This window comes from Crotalus tigris, unplaced genomic scaffold (genome assembly GCF_016545835.1).
Source record: "Crotalus tigris isolate CLP2741 ecotype Arizona unplaced genomic scaffold, ASM1654583v1 scf7180000017666.379230911805:20528666, whole genome shotgun sequence".
NCBI classification, from domain to species: Eukaryota; Metazoa; Chordata; class Lepidosauria; order Squamata; family Viperidae; genus Crotalus; species Crotalus tigris.
The window spans coordinates 1,275,448-1,294,415 of NW_024096552.1; the positions used below are offsets into that span (position 1 = coordinate 1,275,448).

At 42.9% G+C, this 18,968-nt stretch overlaps 1 protein-coding gene across 6 annotated transcripts in view; it reads right to left on the reverse strand.

The window, feature by feature from the left end:
- Window positions 1–18,968, reverse strand: part of GRB10 (growth factor receptor bound protein 10) — a 359,795-nt gene that overhangs the window by 127,438 nt on the left and 213,389 nt on the right. For all 6 annotated transcript variants that reach the window (XM_039336399.1, XM_039336398.1, XM_039336397.1 and 3 more), the window contains one exon: window positions 13,895–14,051. In XM_039336399.1, coding sequence (XP_039192333.1) covers window positions 13,895–14,051 — 157 coding nt within the window. The remainder of the gene's footprint in view (window positions 1–13,894; window positions 14,052–18,968) is intronic.

Sequence of the window (18,968 nt, forward strand, 5' to 3'; positions counted from 1 at the left end):
AGTTGTCCAAAATGTGCCACGGCAAAGAGGTTGCAAGGGAAAGTGCCAGGACTATTGCAAACAGTGGCAAGTCCCTCAGCCCCCTGGAGAGAAATAGCCATGGATTTTATAGTGGAATTGCCAGAAAGCAATGGGAATACTGTGGTCTGGACGGTCACGGACTTGTTTTCCAAACAGGTGCACTTTATCCCTTGCCAAAAGATTCCCACTGCAAAAGCCTTAGCAAAACTTTTCATCCAACACATTTACAGATTGCATGGGGCACCCCAACGCATCATCTCTGACAGGGGGGTGCAATTTACGTCTGCATTTTGGAAGGAATTTTTATCCCTCTTAGGAACCACTCAGGGACTGACATCTAGCCACCACCCTCAAGGAAATGGGGGGGCTGAAAAAATGAACTCAGTACTTAAGCAATATTTAAGATGTTTTCTTAGTTTCCAGCAGACCGAGTGGGCGGACTTACTCCCCTTTGCAGAAGTTGCCTACAATAATGCAGTCCACTCCAGCACAGGTTACACTCCTTTTCAAATAGCCACCGGTCAAAGCTTCAACCCCATGCCAGAATTAACCCCAAACGAACCAACGATCCCCTCGCTGAAAGAATGGATGGAAAAATTACAAAACACCTGGCCAATAGTCAGAAAAGCACTAGATGAAGCTAGGCAGGCTTACAAAACACAAGCCGATAAAAAAAGGGTTGAGCCTACACCATTCATTATAGGAGAGATGGTGTACTTATCTACAAAATACCTAAAGTCCCTACAGCCCTGTAAAAAACTTGGACCAAAATACATAGGACCTTTTCCAATTAAAAGAATCATAAATCCAGTAACAGTAGAATTAGAATTACCCAAAAATCTCAGGCAAATACACCCAATTTTTCATTGCAGCTTGCTGAAAAGAGAGCATCAGTCACCTCTACGGCCAAAAATCCCCCCCCCACCACCTCCAATCATGGTGGAGGGTGAACAACACTTCGAAATAAAGGAAGTCCTTGACTCTAGGAGATATCATGGAGCAACTCAGTACCTAGTTGCCTGGAAACACCTCCCTCCCTCACAAAATGAGTGGGTCCATAAACGTCATGTCAGAGCCCCGAAGCTATTGAAGAAGTTTCACACAGAGTATCCTAACAAGCCTGACTAAATTTTATACTTGTGTTTTCTTTCAGGTGGATTTCTCTTATTGTTAAGAGGGGCCGGATGTCAGAATCCAATTATATTTCATCTTTAAATTATCAAATATAGAAACTCCCAATTCTGCCTTCTCTGGATTCTGCCATAAGAGGGAGAGAAGGGGGAGAACAAAGGGGCTTTATGGCCCTCACTTCCTTCTTTACACTTCAAAGAGCTAAATGCTGAATGTGTGTTTATTGTAACCTCGAAGTGTTAGCATACCAAAGGAGAGTAATTGCCTTTCATGTAGTTATCTGAAGTCTCCATCCAGACGGAAGAAAGAAGAAAGGGAGTGGAATTGTGATACTTGAAACTATCACTGGAAGGGGGGTTGATTGGGTGGGACTACTGGGGAACCCTTAAAACCTTGAATGGGAGAGCTTGGACCCCAAGTCCTGTCTAGCATGCCTGCAACCATTTTCTCTTAATAAAGGATTCCTGTTGGAAGAATTATTCCAAGAGTTCTGTCTTCTTAAGATGCAAAGTGGGGTGGGTCCTTACAGTAACCTGGCCCAGGGAACGATCGAGATACATGATATTATCTTTCCCAGAAGCCGGGAAAGACTGGAAAGTGACAGTCTTTTCTCTGCAGATCTTGAGAATCAGGTCCCGTATATACTGTCTCTGCATTCCTAGGACAGATAAACCCGACACTCTAATGTGTCTATTATGGCCCCTAAGTGAAGCAATCTGGTCGATGGGACTGTTTGACTTTTCTTGAAGTTGACCGAAAAGCCGTGACTCTGTAGGACCTTGATCACCAGTCTCAGGTCTGACAGAGCCCCCTGGGGAGAGGATGACTGTATCAAGATGTCGTCCAGGTAGCATTGCACCTGAACCAGCATCAATCTCAGGTGTACCGCCAGAACTGCCAGATCCTTGGAAAAGACCCTTGGGGCCAACAACACCCCGAATGGGAGTGCCCTGTACTGGTAATGATGCCCCATGTAACTGAGCCTGAGAAACTGGTGGTGGCCTAGGATGATGGGGATGTGAAGGTATGCCACTGTGAGGTCCACGGAAGTAAGAAAGTCCCCCTTTCAGATGCTGCCTAGGATGGACTGAAGTGTTTGCATTTTGAACCTTCGGTATGCCAGATAAAAGGTTCAGGCGTTTTAGGTCTAAGATTGCCCTCCATCCTCCCAAGGTCTTGTGGACCACAAAGAGAATGGAGTAGAATCTGCGACCCCTTTGAGCCATGGGCACCGGTTCTATGTCCCTTATGTCCAATAAGTGATGAATGGCCTCCTGCATGAGACCTTTTCTTAGAGACTTTTTTGATTGGGGACAAGAAATGAACCATCTTGATGGACTGGAAATGAATTCCAGAGACAGGCCATGACGAATAGTTTCCAGGACCCAGGTGTCTGTGGTGGTGACCTCCTATTGAGTGACAAAGAGGGAAAGCCTTCCCTCTATTGGAGGATCCACTGGAGAGTCACTTCCTGTGGAAGGGACCTCCCCCGCCTCAAAAGGGCCATTTGGAATGGAACTGCTGTCTGAGCCTTGGGGCCGGTCTGTCAACTGGATGGTCCTTGCTGGGAGTGAAGGATCGAGAAGGCTGTGTGGTTGGAGGAGGAGTGGCAGACCGAAAGAACTGTCTACGATTGTAAGGGGTAGTCCGCCTATCGGACTGCTTGGTAAGGTGGGCCAGAATCTTCTTTTTATCCTTATTCTCAATCAAAAATGGGGCTAAAGCATCCCTGAATAATTTGCTACCTTAGTATGGGGCTGTTGCTAAACGCCACTTGAACTTGGCATCTGTCTGCCAGTGTCTTAGCCAGAGCATGCGGCGGGCTGTCACGTTGGACGTCAAAGATCTGGAGGAAAACCGTGCAGCGTGTAGAGTTGCATCAGAGGCGTATTCTGTCACGGCCATTAGCTTACTCAAGTCCTGATGTGTGCGGACATCGTCCAAGGAAATTCTGGCTTGAAGCTGACGAAGCCAGATAAGGACGGATCTAGTGAAGAAAGAGGCTGAAGTGGAAGCCCTGATAGACCACGCCGCTGCCTGGTGTGACCTTCTAAATACCATTTCCGACCTTTGTTCCTCAGACTTTAAGGCCTCAGCCATATCCCCAGAAATAGTGGAAGGGGAGAAAAGGTGAGACGGGGCTCATCCACCATGGGAACGTTCAGTGCCTCATCTAATTCTGAGGCCACGCTAAACAATTTCTTATCATTCCCACTTGGAAGAGAGAAGGTACCTGTGGAGGCCCATGGTTTCTTAATTGCGTTGAGAAACAAAGCTGGACATGGAACATGGTGCTGAGTGACCACTGATCAACGAAGATGGGGTTCACCTCTGAATCCTTTGTAGGAGCTGCTGGAGCGGCCCAGTCAGGTCCCACGTGCCCTGCAGAGCTAGCCTTGTGAAGCAGGGGTAGAAAAAGGGATGGATTAAATAGACCGCCGAACGGGGGTGGATCTGGTGCCGATTCCTCATCCTCTGAACATAAGGCGTCAAGCGCCTGATCCTGCTCTGGGGTTAATGAGACCCCGCTAAAGGAAGAATGGGAAGGGGAAGGAGGGTCACGAGAACTGCGATGCATTGGATGCGAAAGAGGAAGGGAAAGCAAGGATTCAGCTCTGAGCATCGAAGGAATCCTGACCGCAAGGGCCCACTCCACCGCCTGAGCCATCAGGACCTGGATCCTATCATCCAAGGATGGAAGGGGGGACTCCTCCCCTCTGAGCCCTGTAGCCGTGGGTTTAAAGGTGGCTTCCGGGGCCTGCTGGACCCATGGAGTGGTAGGAGACCTGAATGTAGGAGCCTCAGGTTCCACAGCAGCTTAGCCGTAAGAAGTGGAAGGTTCTACCGGTGCCTAGACTTCCTGAGAAGAAGAGAAAAGGCCTAAAGGTAAATCAAAAAAAGGTGGACTCAGTCTGAGCAGTCTCAGCCCTGGCCAGTTTTTGAGCCTTTGAAAACTCTTTTTCCAATGCCTGGCCTGTTTTTCAGCCAATTTGGAGGCAGCCTTGGGTTTGACCTTGGCTGCAATCCTACCAGAAGCCTCTTGGGTAGGAGATCTGTGCCTTTTCTGGACTGAAGAGGAAGGAGAGGCAGCCTAGATTGGGAAGCCAAGTTATCCTCCATGCTGGTATGAAACTTCAGGTGCGCGAGAATGTGCACCTGGGAAAGAGATCAATTGGCTGATAAGGGTATAGGGCAAAGGCTGAAATTAGGCTGCCCTACCCCCCTCCCCAGCCACCGAACCAGTGGTACCCAAAAAAACAGTTCTACTTGCAGTCGCTATGACTTCCACCGGAAAGTGGGTTGCGGCCTGCTAGTGAGGCTTGCTGTGTTGCCAGGCCAGCAATACAAAAAGGTGGCAACATTACAATGTCAGAGGCCAGGAACTACTGTAGTGATCAGCAAGCCAGGAGGTGACCAGGACTTGAGACACCAGAAGGCCCAATAAAAGACTCTTGGGCCTATGCCAAGGAATAAAAAGGATAAATTCCAAATGCCACAAGGGGAATCTCCAAAGATGACCAGAGAGAATTTCCCCCCCCAGGCAAACCTTGGCTGCTGCCACCTGGGAAAGGCCCTTGCCAAAGGAGGCCTCAGTGAGGCCTTAATTGGAACACTAGAATGCTCCAAAATGGCAGCCTTGGGAGAAAGCTGAAGCCTCCAAGATGGCGGCTGTGGACTGCTGGGCCCCTCTCCAGATCTAGGCTTTCAATTAGGGTGGATGAATAACCAGGGACTGAGAGCCATATAATTAAAAAAGCACCCTTATTTGAAATTAAGTACTGCCAAAATAGGTGGAAAAATCTTTTTTCACCCCCCCCACCTTCCCTTGCAGTCAGCAAGGCTTTGGGAGACCATGCGGTCACAAAATGGCGGCCACGGCTCAAGCTCGATCACCCCCTCCGGTTCCGAACGGTTGGAACTTTTTTTAACTGCGTCAATCGGAATTGGACAAAATACTCTAGATCAGTGGTTCTTAACCTTTTTAATGCCGTGACCCCCAACCAGTCATAAGTCGAGGACTATCCAACCAGTCGTTAAGTTGAGGACTTTCCCTGCCCGGGAGCGCCGCACATGTGTGGTGCTGCCCCCTGCGCTGGCCGAGGTGTAGCTGGCAAGCGGCAGAGACGACGCAGGCCGACCACCGGCTGGGCCACCAGCTGGCCCAGCCCAAGGGAGGTAAGGCACCCGCCAGGCCCCACGTGCACCAGCAACCCTCCCTGCACCCGCTGGCCTCCCACCTCTGGCCCTCTTTTACTTACATTTTTAGTAGTTGCTCAGCAGGGAGGGGTGGAAACTTCCAGACAGCTTGCCTTCGCTGCAGACAACTTGCAGCACCATTTGCAGAATGGGACTTTTGGCGGGCTCAGCAGAGCAGAGACAGCCTGGACAATTCTTATTGGCTTTTGAAAGCCAATAGAATTAGACTCTATTCAAGAGAGTCTATTCTATTGGCTTTCAAAAGCCAATAGAATAAAAGGGAGTAGCACAGCTAAGGAAAAGGGGGAAAAAATGGCGGACTGCGTTGTTTGGCGACCCCCGTGAAATGGTCGTTCGACCCCAAATGGGGTCCCGACCCACAGGTTGAGAACCACTGCTCTAGATCATATGGAAGAGTTCCAGCAATATTATGAAAGATATGTGAGGTTAGTACTCAAAGGAGAGTAATAATTTTTGTATCTTTGGATTGGAAATTACTTTTAAACCCATTCCTACTCAGAGGCTGAATAAAACTAGTGTAAGATTTACAGTGATATGAAGTTGAAGACAACTCAGGGTGGAGAAGTGGAATCTACAAAAGAAAACAAACTAGTTGTGGTGGAAGGGAAAAGAACGTTAATTAATATGTCATGCAGCTTCTCTTAGGGAAACGAATGCATCCACCAACCAAAGTGATAAAAGTTTGCCAGAATTCACAGCAATAGCTATGCTGCCTGGGGATCTCTGGAATTTAACTGTTGGATTCTTATGCCAGAATAAGAACAGTTTTAGTTTCATTCCTTTATACTGGGACACAGATTATATACCTTTTTTCAAGGAATGACAGGTAATGCAGAATAGCAATTAAAGAAATCCCCAGTTCAAAATTTGACTCTGGTGAACTCATTAAATGGACCCAAGGAAGTCATTGTATTTTAGCCTTAGACTTACCATCTGTAACAGAAACATAGTAATATTTGTAGTAATAGTAATAACATTATACATATAGGATTTTCCGAGATAAATATTTTACATTAAGTGCTTTGAACATGTTAAATTATTAAATGTTTGCAAGTCTTATCAAAATGGTCTTAGGGCAATTCAAAACAGACAGCTTGGATGTTAACACATACAGTACTAAATTAGTGTTTGGCATTACAATCAAACATGTTGTCAAGTTGACCTTTTACTTTCTTATAGTGAGACCAAACTAACAGAGCAAAAGCTTTCACATACATTGTGCAGCTAACTGCTGATTAGTAGCATGCACAAATTTTGAAAAACTGAGTGAGTTTAAGTCTGGTATATTAAAGCATCCAACTTCAAACCACAGATTATGAAGCCTGATTCAATAATCCATGATAATTCAATTTGAGTAGCATGCCAAATTATGATTAAATAGAAAATGGAACTGAACCCTAATGTAAGGACCCACCCAACTTTGCATCTTAAGAAGACAGAACTCTTGGAACATTTCGTCCAACAGGCATCCTTTATTAAGAGAAAATGGTTGCAGGCGTTCTAGACAGGACTTGGGGTCCAAGCTCTCCCATTCAACTCCCATTCAAGGTTTTAAGGGCCTCCCCAGTAGCCCCACCCAATCACCCCCTTCTTCCATCGACAGTCTCAGGCATTACATTCCCACCCCCTTTTCCTCACTGCCAGTGGAAGGGAGACTTCAGAGAGGAGTACATGAAAGGTACTTGTTATGGTTAGTCCTTTTGGTGATATCCACATCCAGTCCCTTTGAAGTGTACTGAAGGAAGTGAGGGCCATAAAGCCCCTTTGTTCACCCCCTTCCCTTCATCGTATGAAAGAATCCAGAGAAGGCATAAATGGGGTTTTCTATAGTTGATAACTAGAGATGAAATATAATTGGATTCTGACATCCTGCCCCCTTAAAAATAAAATAGATCCACCTGAAAGAAAACAAAACAGGTATAAAAGTTAGTCAGGCTTGTTAAGATACTCTGTGTGAAACTTCTTTAATAGCTTCGGGGCTCTGACATAATGTTTATGGACCCATTTGTTTTGTGAGGCAGGGAGGTGTTTCCAGGCAACTAGGTACTGAGTCTCTCCATGATATCTCCTAGAGTCAAGGATTTCCTTTATTTTGAAGTGTTGTTCGCCCTCCACCATGATTGGAGGTGGTGGTGGGGGGATTTTTGGCCATAAAGATGACTGACACTCTCTTTTCAGCAAGCTGCAATAAAAAATTGGGTGTATTTGCCTGAGATTTTTGGGTAATTCTAATTCTACTGTTACTGGGTTTATGATTCTTTTAATTGGAAAAGGCCCTATATATTTTGGTCCAAGTTTTTTACAGGGTTGTAGGGACTTTAGGTATTTTGTAGATAAGTACACCATTTCTCCTATAATGAATGGTGTAGGCTCAACCCTTTTTTATTGGCTTGTGCTTTGTATGCCTGCCTAGCTTCATCTAGTGCTTTTCTAACTATTGGCCAGGTGTTTTGTAGTTTTTCCATCCATTCTTTCAGTGATGGGATCATTGGTTCATTTGGGGTTAATTCTGGCATGGGTTGAAACTTTGACCATCGGCTATTTGAAAAGGAGTGTAACCTGTGCTGGAGTGGACTGCATTATTGTAAGCAACTTCTGCGAAAGGGAGTAAGTCCGCCCAATCGGACTGCTGGAAATTAAGAAAACATCTTAAATATTGCTCAAGTACAGAGTTCATTTTTTCAGACCCCCCCATTTCCTTGTGGATGATGGTTAGATGTCAGTCCCTGAGTGGTCCCTAAAAGGGATAAAAATTCCTTCCAAAATGCAGACGTAAATTGCACTCTCCTATCAGAGATGATGCGTTGGGGTGCCCCATGCAATCTGTAAATGTGCTGGATGAAAAGTTTCACTAAAGCTTTTGCGGTGGGAATCTTTTGGCAAGGGACAAAGTGCACCTATTTGGAAAACAAGTTCGTGTCCATCCAGACAACAGTATTCCCATTGCTTTCTGGCAATTCCACTATAAAATTCATGGCTATTTTCCTCCAGGGGGCTGAGGAATTTGCCACTGTTTGTAATAGTCCTGGCAATTTCCCTTGCAACTTCTTTGCAGTTGCACACTTTGGGCAGCTGGCCACGTAGCTTTCTATGCCCTTTTTTATGGATGGCCACCAAAATTGCCATTTAATTAAATGTAATGTTTTTACAAATCCAAAATGCCCTGCTGATTTTGTGTCATGGCAAAGCTGCATGAACGTGACTCTTTGGGTTGTTGGTATATATAACTTTTCCCCTACCCAAGGCAACCTGTCTTTCATTGTGCACACATTTTTGTTTTTCTGGAACCATTCATCTGTTTCCAAAATTTTCCGGAATTCAATTCCAGTTGTGGTTTTATTTTAGCTTGGGCTCTGGTGGTTACTGGTGCTACCAGTTGTGATTCTGCAATCATCAGTTTAGAGTCTGTGGTTCGCATGCTGTTATATTGGGGCAAAGTTCTTTCCCCCCGGCAAATGTTTGATCTTAAATTGGAACTGGTGGAAATGCTGGGACCAGCGGGCTTGTTTGGGGTTGAGCTTCCTGGGTGCTTTCAGGGCTTCCAAATTTTTGTGATCAGTGCGCACCTGGAAGGGGATTTTGTTGCCTTCTAGGAACTGGCGCCACGTGAGTAATGACCAATGTATCCCGTATCCCTCTTTCTCTCATACGGGCCAGCATTATTCTGTTTCCATGAGTTTCTTGGATGTATATGGACAGGGTTGCAATACAGCTTCATCATTTTCTTGTAATAGAACAGCCTCCACTGCCACATCACTTGCATCCGCCTGTATTACAAAGGGCTTATCCATGTCTGGGTACCTCAGTACTGGTTCAGCAGCAAAAAGTCTCTTCAATCTCTCAAACGCTGCTTGGCACTCCATTGTCCATGTTAGTGGCTGGCTAGGTTTTACTTCACTTTTAGTAAGTTGGTGAGGGGCAGGGCTATCTGGGCAAATGAGGGGATGAACTGGCGGTAAAAGTTTGCAAAGCCCAAGAAACTTTGTAGTTGCTTTCTTGTGCGGGGTGGTGCCCAATCTAATACTGCTCTGACCTTCTCTGGGTCCATTTCAATGCCCTGGGGGGATATGCGATAACCTAGGTAGTCTATCCTTTTCTGGTGGAATTCGCATTTCGAGAGTTTGGCATATAGGTGGGCGGCTTGCAATTTCTTTAAAACTGCTCTGACTAGGTTGACATGTTCCTCTTTTGTTTCGATGAAGATAAGAATGTCGTCTAAGTAAACAAGGACCCCCTTAAACAGGTGCTCCCTTAGAATGTCATTGATTAATTGCATAAATACCACGGGGCCCCCTTGTAATCCAAATGGCAAGACTTTGAATTGTAGCACCCCATGGGGCAGTTAAATGCGGTCTTCCATTCATCCCCTTGCTTAATTCTCACACGATAGTAAGCTTCCGTTAGGTCTAGTTTAGAAAAAAAAAAATCCCTTTCGAGAGATGTGACAGCATGTCTTTCATGAGGGGCAGAGGATATAGGTTGCTTTCACTGATTGTATTCAGGGCCCTATAATCCACGCATAAGCCTAAAGAGCCATCCTTCTTCTCTCTAAAGAGGACCGGGGCAGCCACTTTAGGTTTGGCTGGCTCAATGAACCCCCTTTCTAGTTTTTTTTTTATGAATCTTTCCATTTCCTCCTTCTCCTTTGGGCTCATGGAGTATGATCTGGGCTTCGGGAGTTTTGCCCCAGGCTTGAATTCAATGGCACAGTCTGTGGGTCGGTAGGGGGGAGCTCATCCACCCTCTCCTCACTGAAAACTTCAGCAAAAACTCTGTATTCCTCTGGTATTTCTGTTAGTCCCTTTTCCTCTGTTCTTGATTCTGGTAGCCCCCCTTGGGATTTTAAATCCATAGGGTCCCCCTTTGGGAATTTGATTTCTGCCATCCTCCAATTCACCCAGGGGTTCCATTTTTTTAACCATTCCATCCCTAGGATCGTTGGGCATTCCATGCCTGGGGTCACCACAAACGTTATGGCCTCGTCATGTTTGCCCAGAGAGAGGTGTATTGGTAAAGTGGCTAGGGTAGCTGGCACCCCCCTGGATCCATCTAACTGGCCAAATGAGATTGGTTGTTCCAGTCTCCTTGACGGAATGTCCAGATTCCCCACTAGCGTCGGGCTAATGAGGCAGCGGGTGCAGCCAGAGTCTATTAAAGCTTTCACTTTCAAGGTGAATTAATATAGTCACTGTCTTGAGGATGGGCGCGATGTGTCCACATACCAGGGGTTCGCCCTCCGAGCTGTCGTCTGAGGAGTCCACTGGCCCTGCAGTGTAGGCTGGAGTTCTTACCCCCTGATGAGCAGAGATGGGGGGTTCCACAACCTCCGTCATTCTCATGGCAGTTTCCTTTGGCTTAGCTGGAGACTTTCCGGATTTGCTGACCGGGGATCTATCTGGGTTGTGCTGGGGTGCTTTTGAGCGGCATTCTACAGCTCGATGCTCTTCTCTTCCGCACATGAAACCCCTCATTTGCTTCTTGGCTGTAGCCAATGGGTTCACTGGTTCGTGTGTCAATTCAGGCGGGGAGCGGCTCCATTGTTTTCTTCGGTGGTGCCTCTTCAATATGTCGATCTCTGCTTCCTATGCCAAGACGTACCATTCCTCAAGTTGGTGTGGGTCCCCTTGGGGCAGGCAAGGTCATAATTTAGTCCATCTTTGAAATGGCTAAGGAAGATTTCTTCCGACCAGTTCACTTTACTGGCAATGGCCCGGAATTCTTGTTTATATTCGGCCACCGGGCATTTGCCTTGCCTCATCATTTTTATCCTTTCACAGGCTTTGCGATCAGCAAGGGGGTCCTCAAATCGCCTCCTCAGAGAGGGCATGAAATGGTTGAAGTTGTTGAGTTCTGGGGCATTGGAGTCGTGCAAGTTCACCACCAGTCTGCGGCCAGTCCATCCAGGGCAGATTGCACGATCCGGATACAGGCTTTGTCGTTGGGGATGTCCCGCCTATATTCCTTCATGTAGCTGAGGACTTGGGTTAGGAAAAACCCCAAGCGTGTTGGCTCCCCTTTGAATTTCACATCCAACGACGGACGTCTTTGAATGGTGCCTTCAGTGTCGGTGGGCTGCAGGTTCCACTTTCCCCTCGGTGTCTCTCCCTTTGTGGCTCCAGGAGTTGGGGCAGCCGTAGGGCTCAGGATTCTCCTCTCCTAGGGAGCTGAGAGTTCTCTTCATCAGGTTGATAGCTTTCTCTAGGATCCAGCCCAAGTATGGTGCCCAGCTCCCTTCCCCTTCACTTGCGTGCAGGGATTTCTCCCTCTCCTGCTTCCATTCTGGTTGCTTGGCCCCCCGTCTCAGGGTCGCCTTTCTTGATTTCTTTCCCCACTTGCCTTTCTTTCCAATGCCCATTGACCAGCGAGGTTTGTGGTCCCGTGTCTCCACCACCTCTTCTCCTGAGGAATCTGACCTCTCAGATCCCGACATCTGGCAGGGTTTCAGTCGGGGCAGCGGCTCCCTTTCTGGGGAGTTTTCTCCCTTCCTTGCTCCATCATCTGACAAGGATCTCCCTTCCAGGTGGACTAATTTTGCAAGTCCTGTCTAATGTAAGGGCCCATCCCACTTTGCATCTTAATAAGACAGAACTCTTGGAATAGTTCTTCCAATAGGCATCCTTTATTAAGAGAAAATGGTTGCAGGCGTTCTAGACAGGACTTAGGGTCCAAGCTCTTCCATTCAAGGTTTTAAGGGCTCCCCCAGTAGCCCCACCCAATCACCCCCTTCTTCCATCGACAGTCTCAGGCATTACATTCCCACCCCATTTTCCTCACTGCTGGCGCGAGGCAGACTTCAGAGAGGAGTACATGAAAGGTAATAGCCCCATTGTTATGGTTAGTCCTTTTGGTGATATTCACATCCAGTCCCTTTGAAGTGTACTGAAGGAAGTGAGGGCTATAAAGCCCCTTGGGTCATCCCCTTCCCTTCATCGTATGACAGAATCCAGAGAAGGCAGAAATGGGGTTTTCTATAGTTGATAACTAGAGATGAAATATAATTGGATTCTGACACCCTTCTAATCTAATTGTACATCCTCCAAGCTACAAAAAAACAGAAACAAAAAACAACAACTAGAGGCAAGTATAGACAACCTAGAATTACTCAACTGCAGAGTATATATCAGGTAATATTTCATTTTCAAACAACCCCTTGGTCTATAAATTGCACATATTTTATGAGTTAGAATTTGTAAAGCTTTTCTATGATCAGAGAATTGAGGATGTAGTTGACAGTGACTGAAATATCAATCATTGTTAAATACAAAGTTATTGTTGAATAAACAAAAGCTTTTGATTTCCTAATCAACTTCTTCTAGAATTCATTCAGAAATATCATACTATAGAATATGATTCTATTAATCACCATGGAAACTATTGTGATGTCACAGAAATTAAATTAGGGCATCACTGGATTAATCGAAAAAAATATTGAATACAAAGGATCAAAGCTTCAGTTTGAACAATGCCTTGGTAATTTTGAATGGGGAAAGACTTGTAAAAGAAACCTTGAATTTTAAAACCAATTTTGAGAAAAATGAAAGAGAAAAAATTCATCAGTGCAATAAGTTATCTTCATACTCATTTTATCAGGATCTGGTGCAGGGTACATCCAGTTTACAGGATTTTTCTAAAAATCCTACTATGCATTTTTATCAAATAAAATATAAGAAGCTGGTTGAATAATACTAGTTTACCACTGCTATATTTGAAAGAATGCAAAAAAAAGAAAGAAAAGAAAATAGAAAGAAATCACTATCTAAAATATTTTCCAACTATAAGGCATTAAAATTATTCTTGTTCTTTTGTTCCTGTAACCATGGTACCTTAATTTCACTATGTGCAAGAACACCTGCTTAAAAGCAGAGATTCCAAATATATACAAAATTTCCATATAATGCAACATGAAATCTACCACCATTTCCACTTCGATAAAATTAATTTTAAAGAAGCACAATCCTGGTGTCAGATTAGTGTTAAGTGGACTTTAACAATGTGGTATCCTCAAACAACCAAGTTATTTCCACTAATTATTTGTTTACATGGAAATCTGACTCTGCTATATATTGAAATATATTCCACACTGCTGCAATATGCCCCCTCCCCAAAAGAAGTCATCCAGCAGAACTGTATATATTACAATATATGATCAAATTCCCATTAATGTCATGGAAGAAGTCAGATATACAATGCTTATTTCCACCTAAAAGATTGGCAGCATACAAATCCAAATATTTAACTGCATATATGTGCTCATAAAATGTGTCTGATTGCTAGATCTGTCATGCATATATCAATACTATATTGTAGCCATCTTTTTTATTTACGAAACATCTCCTAAGTTACTTAAACGCTTGTTAAATGCTTATATTTTTATTTTATTTTTATTGGTAGGAATTCTTTTCATATAATCGTATACAATTATAATAATTCATATAATAAACAGATTACCCCAACAAAGTATTCCATTTCATTATATTGGAAATTCAGATTTTTAACTTAACTTCTTTTCTGTATTCCTTCATACCTAATCCTATGAGAGGATGATGCTCCACTAGGGCCCAGCTGTTGTCATCCACACAATGACTTTTGTAAACGAGCAACTGGCAGAGATCCCGAACTGTCGTATCTGCTAAGATCTCAACTACCTTGCAAGTCCCATCTTCACTAAAAACCTTTATATCCTGCAATAGAAAAAAATGATACATTTTATCGACAGCAGCATTATATTCCAAAAAAACATAAGAAAAAATACTGTACATAATTGATATTGGGCACATTTTGGGATATTATAATGAACCTCTATACCCTAGTACAGTGGTGGCAAACATATGGCACAGGTGCCAGAGGTGGTACTCAGAGCCCTCTCTGTGGGCACGCGCGCTGTCGCCCCAGTCCTAGACCTTCAGCTGGATTTTATAAAACTTTTTTGCTTTAGGCCTCCACCACTGTGTACAAAAAAAAAGGTTCAATCAGTCAATTTTAACTTCTGACGGGAAAAAAAAACTTGCAAAGTTGGAATTGATTGATTGAGTTTTTTAGTTCCACCGCAGCCACGCCCACCCAATGGACCATGCCCACCCAATGGGCCATGCCCACCCAATGGACCACACCCACCTGGCACCCGACAATGCATAAGTGGGTTTTGGGTTGCAGTTTGGGCACTCATTCTCTAAAAGGTTCGTCATCACTGCCCTAGTACAATAAAATGCTGCCTCTTAGGCACCGTTCAGAGTAAGTCTATTTGAACAATTTATCTGATTTTGGGGTCATAGGAAGGAAAGCTATAAAGAACACATATTACACCTTACATACAATATATCTTTGCACCTTTTTTAGAAAACCAACAAGCTAGGAGTCTCAGAAAAATGAGTTCTTACAACTATGTTAATATTAAGTATAATACTAGGGATTCAAACAATTGGCAGAGTTAGGGAGGGGGCAAGATTAATCACATATTCTCCACTTCATGATTTTTTGCCTGGAGTGTTTTAACACTCAAAAAACATAAAATAAAAAATAATCAATTAAAACACAACTATCTTGATTAGTATTAAGTCTAATTTGGAACTGAAATTATTTAAAACAGTTACAAGCACCAGTTACACTTCTTCCATGTTCGTATGACAAAATCCCATCCTTTCTTGCAACTAAATATACTAATAATTGAGAAGAATAAAAATAGAATAAAAATAATTAAGATGAGATTGTAGTCTGCTGGGAACCTATGAATCTTCATTAAATGGGTCATTCCCATTACCAATTAATATTGTTTTAATCAGTAATAATAAATAGTGTTAACCCTGCAAAAAGTATCCCATTCACAAATTTAACTTTACATTAAGATTTAATATAGATTTAACCCTGTATTAATTTCATATTCTGATTTGGGGAAGTAGAGATGAAAAGAAAGCATTTTACCTCACCAGTATGCACAAAGCAGCAGTCAGGAGAACAAGATGGCATTCTAAAATATAGATTTCTTGTTCAGAAAGATTGTTTTCTAGCTCTTCCAGCCCTTTGAAATTCCAAGCTCAAGCAACTCAGGTTATTTCAATGGTTATTTCAGTGTCAGCAAGCCTGGTAGTGTGTGCATCATTTTCTGGAGGAAGCAGAACGTCCCTCAAAGGATTACACACAATCTTTTAAACAGTGAATCAAACCACACTGTACAGACCAATCCTAGCCCTTTTTGTGACTGATGTAATAATTTCCACAGAACTCGCAAACATCCAAATTATGACCCCAGGAAGAATTTTCTTCCTTTATGATCACCATGTGTATTTTAAAAAAGAATAGCACACAGTCCAGAAATCATTTGCCAGGATCACCATATTTTAAAAGAGCCAAAGTCTGTAGCCCAAACCCGACTGGCTCCTTGAACTGCTGGTCTGTTTGCCAAATCCCTCTCCAGCTGATGTCATTTGTTTGCAAGTTAAGCCCCTGAACTTCTCCAAAGCTTTTAATGCTACTACTTACACACACACACACACACACACACACACACACACACACACACACACCAGGCAAGATTGTTCCCTCCCTCTCTGCTTCTCTGAAGCTTATTAATGGCTTTCAAAGAGAGCTGAGGAGCTATCATAAATTCAATAGCTTTACCTGTCCTTTCCATTTGAACTCTTGTGTAATGCAGTATATTTAAGTAAGGGACCCCATGGTATCATATTAATGTAATGCCAATTCTCCACTCACTTTTGAATTAGCAGCACAGAGTAGCATGGAAAGGCATGATTAGGGAGGAGTTAAAATTTAAATGTGAAGGAAAAAAACATGACTCAAAGCAGGTGCATTCAGGAAATAGCATCTTCTGACAAGCAGGATGAATCAGCTCTTTCAGAAGGGGGCAAGGGAATCCCTATTAATGCAACTCTAAAAAGTAATCTAAAATTCCTACATATCTCAAAACAAAATAAAACAAACCCACCCTAGCCTAGAAATAAAGACGGACCTCAAAGTTTTGTGAATACATTTTTAGCCTCTTTTTTAAACCAGGATCTACAGGTAGAATATTTCATAGTCAACTGGTTACAACTCAAGTAAGAAAGGTTCAACTACTTCAATGAAATACATGCATTGCGTTTAGTCATTGCTGTGAGCAGCTAGAGAACAAATGTGTTTCCTGAAAAATCTGTTCATTAGCAGCAGCAGCAAACATCAGTAGCCTCCTTTTAGTCCCCTTCCTTCCCTTATGTGAATTCATTTCAGAAGGGTGACCAGATAAACTTAATAGGGGGGGAACCCAATATTTTATAGAACTTTAAAGTAAACAACAGATTATGTCATACATCTAGATATAATCTAATAAAATCAACTGCTGGTCAAATTTTCCTTTATAAATTACATATGAATAAAGTTTTTCACCACAGGGAATCAGAGAGATGAAAAAGAGATTCCCAAAGTACAAAACATGTTATACCTACTGTTTCCTAATCCTTACGTTACTGCAAGCCACTTGCAGATATTATCTATCACATTTACAGGCTGAGAAAGTGGCTATCTAGTGAGATCACAGCTGAGAAAAGTTTTAATTCAGGATTTCACAGTATACTCATTCTTTCACTAAATCTCAAGGGAATTATGTGGACTTTTGTAGAGGACTTTAGCTACTATTGCTTTGGAGCTAAAATATTGTTGGAATCCTACTATCTTTATGAGAATTGTAGCAGCTAATATAGACATACAATAAGTAGCACAAGAAATTTCCTTAACTGGACTGCAGGTTGTGCTTCATCTGTTACACAGGAAGTAGGCAGTACATAAAGCAGTATACTTAGATTTTAGTAAGTCATTTGACAAAGTAGACCATAATCTACTTCTTGGTAAGCTAGAAAGAGGCAGAATAGACAAGTAGTGTGCAGCAGCAGCCAAAAAAGTGAATATAATCTTGGGTTGTATAAACAGAGGCACAGAATCAAGATCATGTGAAGTATTAGTACTTCTTTTATAAAACCCTAATAAGACCACACCTGGAATACTGCCTCCAATTTTGGTTACCATACTACAAAAAAGATGTTGAGACTTTGGAAAAAAATTCAGACAAGAGCAATTAAGATGATCAAAGGCCTGGAGACTAAAACATATGAAGAACAGCTGCAGGAATTGGTATAAAGATCTTCCTTAACTAGATCTCCCAAGGAAGCAGAACTCTTGAAACAGGCATTGTTTCAAAAGAAACTTTTATTGAAAGTTAGTGATAGCAGGAAAGCAAAGCAAGATCTGAGGATTTTGCATGTGAACGGTTACATCATTATGCCCATATAGGTCTCTTCCCCCCAATGTCCAATCGTCCATTTGAAATCCAGCTAATCCATAGGAAGTAGTTGTTTTGAGAACCTAGTGATTTAGCGCCCTTCTCAAGATCTCTCGGTTTTGTTTCCCAATGGTCCTAGGCTCCGTTGTCTGGAGATAAGACAGATGTTTTCAGACTACATTCCTTTCACACAGAGGAAGGGCAAAGCAGAGCAAGGCAGATCCATCTGTATGACAACTATTTAGATATTTGAATACTGTTAAAGAACTCTCTTTAACTGTGTTCCTGTAGGCTAAACATATTCAGATCTTGTAACCATTTTTCATAAGGTTTGATTTCAGTTCTTTCTTCTGGATAATTCCCTAAATTTGTGCCAATTTAGCAACTGTTTTGAACCATGATTCCCCAAAGAGACATGAGCCTATGTAGAGCTTTTTGATTTTTAAAAATTCTCTTTCAGCTAAAGAAACACATTCCAGTTTTGTGTCATCTTAAAAGCGACTCTTTAATTATGTTATCCAATTTCTGAATCATTGTTGAACAGTACTAGACCCAGGGCATAATGCGGTACTCCACTCAGCACTTCTTTCAAAACTGAAGTGGAACTATTAATAACTGGGAGGCTAGCAAATGAATGGAAAAGCCTGAAGAATATCTTTGGCTACAGCAGACCTCCTTTCCTTACTGAAGAGAATTGGCAACTAAGCAGAATGTGTTCTACTGTAGATCTGAGATTACCGTCAACTATTGCTACTCTCCCAATTTCAGATACATCAATGATAGCCAAATCTGCTACACCTATCTCCATCGCTTCAAGCCCCTCATGTTTGGTGATCTTAGAAAAAGATGTGTGATGTCTATTTCATAAACAAGAGATCAGAAAAGCACCAAGGCCAGAAGGAGTAACTTCTTGCTTGAAAACCTATGCTGATCAACTGGCCACCATCTTCATCTTTAAATCACTGAAGATGTGTTATGTTACTTCTTGATTCAAATGCTTTATCATCCCAGTTCCCAAGAAACCCTCCATCAATGAACTGCATGACTACAGACTGTCTGTAGTTATGAAGACTTTTGAAAAGTTAGTCCTGACCCACCTGTAAATCATCACTGATCTGCTGCTAGACCCCTTGCAATTTGTCTACTGCACAAATAGATCAACAAATGATGTTTTCAATATGGCACCATACTACATATTGCAACATCTTGAATCCCCAGGACCTATGCAAGGATTCTTTTTGTTAGACTTCAGCTTGGCATTCAAACATAATTCCAGAAATTCTTCACTGTAAACTGATCCAGTTAGCTGTGCCTGTCCATACTTGTAGGTGGA